Here is a 5,803-nt window from a genome sequence, read left to right on the forward strand (position 1 = left end):
GGCATCAGGACCATCACTGCCCTAGTGGGGTTAACTAGCTACCTGAGGACATTTAGAGCTCCTGTACCACACCTGAAAGACACCCAAACCACAGGGTGCTCCCTCAGGGAACTGCTGTGCCTGAAGGGGCCGGGGCCCAAACATGGAACTGGGGTGAACAGGGCAAAATAACCAAGACCTCCGCCTCCTGGGCAACTCCCCCCTCTCCCCTCAAACTGTCATAAAGTTCCAGAACAACAGGATTTTCCAAGGCAAGGCACTGATGCACCAGCCTAGCAAAGAGTGACCCTGGGGTGGAGAGGGGAGGGCTTTCTCTCCTGTCCACACACTGATCCATACCTCCCTCTTTTCCCTGCCAGCCCTAGCCCACGTGGTGGCCCTGCCTCTGGGAGAGTGGGGAGGGAGGAAACAGACAGGAGGACAGATTCCCGAGTCCTGATTCGAGTTTGATTCCTGGGTCTGCGGCCTCTGCTGCCACCCGCGCCTTGGGCCTTCTGCTAGGGGCGGGAAAGGCGAGGCGAAAGGCGCCCTCTCAGCAGATTCTGGGGTGGGGCGGACCCCTCTCGGTCTCCTAGTGACTGCCCCGACCCTGCACCGATTCCTCTGAAAGCCAAGGGAGCCCGAGGCAGCCGTAGTCTCCACACCGTTTATTTCTCCCTTCTGAGAAGTGGGATTGCTGGGGGCGGGGTGAGCAGAAAACCACGCGGAGACCGGGATCTGGGGCGCGGCCCTCAGGCGAAGGTGGAGCCGTTCCAGCCCACGTTGGCCGCGTTCATGTCGTAGTAGTTGATGTAGATTCTGCGAGGGAGGAAGGGGGCTGAACGGGCTGCGCGATGGCCACCGTGGCCGCGCGCCTCCAGCCCCCGGGCACCCACGCACCTGTCCGGGCTAATGCGCAGGCGTTCGGCCAGCAGGCCACACAGCAGCTTGCTGTAGGAGCGGTTCTGCGCGCCGCCGATCTTGCCGATGCTGTGCAGGCTGCAGAGCGCGCACGGCTCGCTGGAGCCCCCGAAGGCCATGAGCTGGTCCGGGACCACGTGCACTGCGATGTACTGCGGGGGAGGGCGCGCGGTCAGCCCGCCCGAGCGACCTCGCCGACCCGGGCGGCCCCCGTCCCTTCCCCGCCCGGAGCCTCATCCCGGAGTCGCAGTCCCCCTCCCCCAGCCCAGTACCACCTCGCCCTGCCCCCCCGTCAAACCTGCGCCGGCTTGCCCGTGGCCTGTGCCAGCTGCTGGGTGAGCTCGGAGAGGAGTCCGTCCGGCACAGAGGCGCGGGGCACGTTGGTGTTCACCACGAACATCGGCATGATGGCGAGGAACCGCGGGGTCCGGGGCACAGGAACCGACCAACTCGCGCGCGAATGCGGCGGAAGAACCTGAGCTACGTGACCACCGCCCAGTGCCCCGCCCAGTACGGCTTTGGCCCCGCCTCCCGTGACGCCGCCGCCGGCTGAGGCCCCGCCCCCGAGGCAGCGACTTCCTCCCGACTGGTGACGTCACCGCGCCAGAGGGAAAGCCCCCCACAACAAAGCGGGACTCCGAACTCCTACGTAGGGGTGCGTCCTGAAAGGGTCATTTGTCTCCTCACTTTCGCGTCTCCACAGTGTTTCTGTGTCCAGGGCTCCGTTATCACTGATGCACTGTCTCCAGCCCGGGGTGCTCCTGCGAGTGCACCCCTCAAAGCCCTCCTCCAAGCGGCGGCCAGAAATCGGCTCGTCCCTCACTTGTCAGTCCTTTCATTTAGTCACAGATATTTACTCAGCGACGTCTGTGTGCCGGGAGCAGGGATACAGCGGTTAGCGGGACAGATGGCCCCTGGCCACTGAGCCATTGTATGAGTCTCCGGGGCCACAGTCCTGAGCGCGGGCCTGTGTGTGTGTGTGTGTGTGAGTGATGGAAAGGGGTAGTCATTGCTGCAGGTGGGAGGGGCTACCACAGGCAAGTCACCATCCGGGTGCCCCTCCTGCACCCCTGCTCTTCAGGTTGGGTGAGGATGCTGGGAGGTCCCCAGGAGAGGGGCAGGGAATAGGAAGTGACCCCCAGACAGAGCTCCAGGGGCCCAAGGCAGTCGCCATCTCCGTCTCAGAGCCCACCCCAAACCTCTGGTTCCTTGGGCAACCCCTCTGCAGGCCTGGGAGACTCCAGCTCCTCAGGGAAGCCCCACCCTGGTCGGGTCCTCTGAGGGTGCCCTCTCACTGAGGCCTGGTAAATTCTCTGTTTCTTCCATCAAAGGAGAACCCAAGGTGCCGCGCATACAAGGCATGGAGTAAGTACTGGCTGAATGAATGCATGGGTGAGTGAAGTTAGCCAAGACACAGCAGGAGGAAGGCGCGGCAGCAGCTGGGTTGGGGTCCTGGCCATGCTGAGGGCCCGGAGTAAGTCTGCGGGCCCTGCCCTCCCTGGGCAGAAGGGCCACCTGATTCTGCTTTAAGGAGACCCCTGGTTAGGGGGCTGCACTGGGGATGGGATCTCTCTCGAGGGGACATGCTGGTTTGGCCAAGTCTGAGAGCTGTCCAGGAAGGGCCTGTCCTTGGTCTCTGGCAGCTGCGGTCTGGTTAATAAGGCACAGCACAGGCTGGCCTGGATGATGGCCATTTGACAGAGTAAGGTCACTGAGCCTGTGGGACCAGCCAGCCCCCAGGTAGGAGGTCCCATGGCCCGGCTGTGCAAGTACTCTGTAAGCAGAGGTCCCTCACGCTGGGCCCAGGTCACTTCCCTCCTCACTCCTACACCCCAACAGTCTTCCTGTGCCCACGGCTCCGTTCCCACTGGAACACTCCACGCATGTTTCCAGCTCAGGGCACTCCTCCAAGACCCAGCAGCCAAGTCAGCATTTCTCCCTATGTCCAAATCCAAGGGCATGACTTTTCTCCCATCCCTGATCGCCTGCCAGTGAAATGTGCCTCCCTCCGTGGTCCTTTATTCTTACTTCTCTCTGTCTCCCACCCCAACTTTAGTCTAAGTTAGCTGGCAGCACCTTTGGCCTGGCCTGGTCTGCTCTGGGGGGAAGAGTCTGTTTCCCTAGTCCTGGGGCACCAGATCTGGCCATGTGACCCACTTTACCCAGTGAAATGTGAACAGAAGTGACACGAGTGACTCCAGGAAGAAGATTCTTTGTTCACCTTTCTCTAATAGTGGAAGTGGGTGACACGGTGGAGCCTCGCCAGAAATACCTGCAATGCCTCATAGGTGGCAAGCTGCTGAGGTCTTCAGTTTGTTACTGTGGCCCAGGGGAGCCTTCCCTGGTCAGGACAACCTCTGTTTACCCTAGCCCTTCCTAGCAGCAGTCAGTGCCATTTTTCTAGAAGGGCTTCTGAGGAGGTGCTAGGTTCCCAGTGCCCTCTCTTACTAGCTTTGGATTCTTGGCTAACCTCTCCGAGCCTCAGTTTTCCCACCTGTAATTTGAGGGTGACAGCAGCATCCAATTTACAGAGGGGTATAGTGAGAACCAAGTGGCCTAATTACTAGTGAGAGTCCCATCTGATGCTAGAGGTAGTACTATCACGACGCCCGGGGTGACCTGGTCCCCACCCCACATCTTGCACCACGCTCCCTGGTTCTCTGAATCTTGTGTGCTGCCCTTTGGTGCTGGGGTCCCCCCTCCTGGCTCGGGCGTTGGCCCTGAAACGCAGTTGGCCTGCACGTTCCCTCATCTGCCTTGGGCTCAGGTTGTTAGGTGAGCCCCGGAGCCCCTGGCCTGGTCAGGCCCCGTCATGAGCCCAGCCCCTGTCCTCTCCTTCAAGGCCATCACCACACTTCTATTTGTGACCGATTACTTCCTTTTTGGGCCCCACGGAGTGGGGAGGGGACTGTGTCTTTTTGGCTACTGCTGTGTGCCTACCTTCTGACCCATTACTGGGTGGCAGGCAGAGGGCCTCCAAAGATGCCCTGGCCCTGATCCCTGGAACCTGTGAATATGCTCTGTTACGTGGCAAAAGGCACTTCACAGATGTAATTAGGGTTACAGACCTTAATGTAGGGAGATGCTCATGGATTATCCAGGTGGGTCCAGCGTAATCACATGCCCCCTTAAAAGCAGAGAATTTTCTCCAGCTCAAGTCAGAGATGCGGCTGAAGAGGCAGTCAGAGAGCCTCGGAGCAGAGGGCTCAGATATGCTGCTACTGGCTTTGGAGAGGAAAGGGCCTCCGTTGGACAGCCCGGAGGAATTGAATTCTGCCAACAATCTGAACAAACTCTGAGGTGGGTGCCCCCCAAGTTGACTTGGAGACGCCCCGACTTTGGCCGTGAGACCTGAAGCAGAAGACAGACGGTTTCGCACTCGGTTTGTGACCCACAGAAACTGAGATAATAAATGTGTGCTGTTTTAAGCTGCTAAATTTGTGGTAATTTATTCTGGGAGCAATAGAATAGCAACACACCTGGCATTACGAGGGGCTGTATAATTACCTGCGGAACCGCAGCACCAGGCGGCCCAAAGTCCTCTCCCCATCCCCCCACGGACACAATCCCAGGTCTGTTTGCTTAGAGCATTCATGGCCCCAGGGCCACTGGCAAGCAGGCGTGCCCCCCTGAGGCAGCTATGGCCCATGGCGAGGGGGCAGTTTATAGGCAAGCAGCTGTTTTGCGGATGGTGTGAAGGAAAAGCCGGGCTGGGCCTACTCGTAAATGTAAATGTAACAGGTGTCGGATTACTGATCTGAGTTCTGCTGGGCTAACTCGTAAATCTAAGTTAATAAGTGTCGGTTTGCTAATTCCCTGCTCATGTTTTGTTTTGTTTTTTTTTTTTTTGCTAGCCAGCTGGATTTTCAGAGAGACATATCTGGCCTTGGAATGTCGGTTTGCGGCCTCCCTGCCTCTGCTTTTGTGATAATGATGCTGCTAAAGCTGTTCCATGCCTATTGGCCGAACCCCAAGCTTGTAATTAACCCTATAAAACCTCATGCACACGTCTTGGAGGTGCTCAGAGCTTCAGAGCAGAAGCCCCTCTGAGCCCACCGGTGTAGTAAATCTGAGTACTCCAACCCTCTTCGTGGTGCTTGTTTCTTGGGCTGGCCTGTCATTTCTGTAACAATGGAACCCTTCCTCCTGCCCCCGACTGGAACTTGGACATGACCCCAAGATGTGCAGCAGCTGTCAGGCAACGCTGAGCTGGAAAAACACAGGCAAAGGAGGGGGAGCTGCAGGTGGGAGGAGCCTGGGGCTCTGCCGGCCCCTTCAGCTGCCTTTCCGTTACAGGGAAGAAGCCCTCAGGGTGGAGGGAAACGCCCCCGGATGAGGAGAAATCAGCCCACACGAAAGCTAGCAGTGGGCGCCCTGGTGGAGTATCTCCACAGGCAGGACCCGGGTCACCCACGCTGCTGGTGGCGGGTGGGCTGCCGGCCCCCTGATGCAGGGCTACAGCTGCCTCTTACTGCCTCTCCCAATCCAGACCTGGCCATCGGTCCCTGGGTGGTCCACCCTCCCACCGGCTCCCGCGGCCCCTCCACCAGCCTCATGTCCCTCAGCATCCCTCCCTGGTCACACACGGTCCATTGCTCCCAGCAAGAACCCAGCCGGCCCTGCACTCCCACTGTCCCTCCCCACCAGTCCCGGGTCCCTGGTTCACTGAACGTGGTAAAGGTTGCAGCAAAGACAACCCCTCCTCACCCATGCCCAGTCACAGCAGAAGATCATCAACCCTGCTGGTGACCCCCCAACCCCACCCATCCAGCTGTACTCGAAGTACTGGAGTTTAAAAGGGGTGTCTGCCAGGAGACCACCGAGCTGCAAAGGCAGGGCTAAGTTTTGGTGAAGAGCTAGCAGTCACGGCCAGCTCTCCCTCACCAGGCGAGACACAGTTCAG

The 5,803-nt window shown here is 59.1% G+C and overlaps 1 protein-coding gene across 1 annotated transcript; it reads right to left on the reverse strand.

The window, feature by feature from the left end:
* Window positions 1-632: 632 nt before the first annotated feature.
* On the reverse strand, window positions 633-1,414 carry MIF (macrophage migration inhibitory factor). Its single transcript, XM_010955454.3, has 3 exons — window positions 1,199-1,414; window positions 880-1,052; window positions 633-798 (listed from the first exon to the last, which is right to left on the reverse strand). The coding sequence occupies exons 1-3, from the start codon at window positions 1,304-1,306 to the stop codon at window positions 732-734; spliced, it is 348 nt and encodes a 115-aa protein (XP_010953756.1). The 5' UTR covers window positions 1,307-1,414; the 3' UTR covers window positions 633-731.
* Window positions 1,415-5,803: the final 4,389 nt, after the last annotated feature.

This window comes from Camelus bactrianus, chromosome 32 (genome assembly GCF_048773025.1).
Source record: "Camelus bactrianus isolate YW-2024 breed Bactrian camel chromosome 32, ASM4877302v1, whole genome shotgun sequence".
Lineage (NCBI taxonomy): Eukaryota > Metazoa > Chordata > Mammalia > Artiodactyla > Camelidae > Camelus > Camelus bactrianus.

What these genes read in the sequence shown, in the direction of transcription:
- MIF (XM_010955454.3), bottom strand. Translation starts at nt 1,306, where the DNA reads ATGCCGATGTTCGTGGTGAACACCAACGTGCCCCGCGCCTCTGTGCCG. An exon ending in CCACGGGCAAGCCGGCGCAG is followed by an intron (nt 1,053 to 1,198) that starts GTTTGACGGGGG and finishes CCTCCCCCGCAG; the next exon opens with TACATCGCAGTGCACGTGGT. An exon ending in CTGCGCATTAGCCCGGACAG is followed by an intron (nt 799 to 879) that starts GTGCGTGGGTGC and finishes CCTCCCTCGCAG; the next exon opens with AATCTACATCAACTACTACG.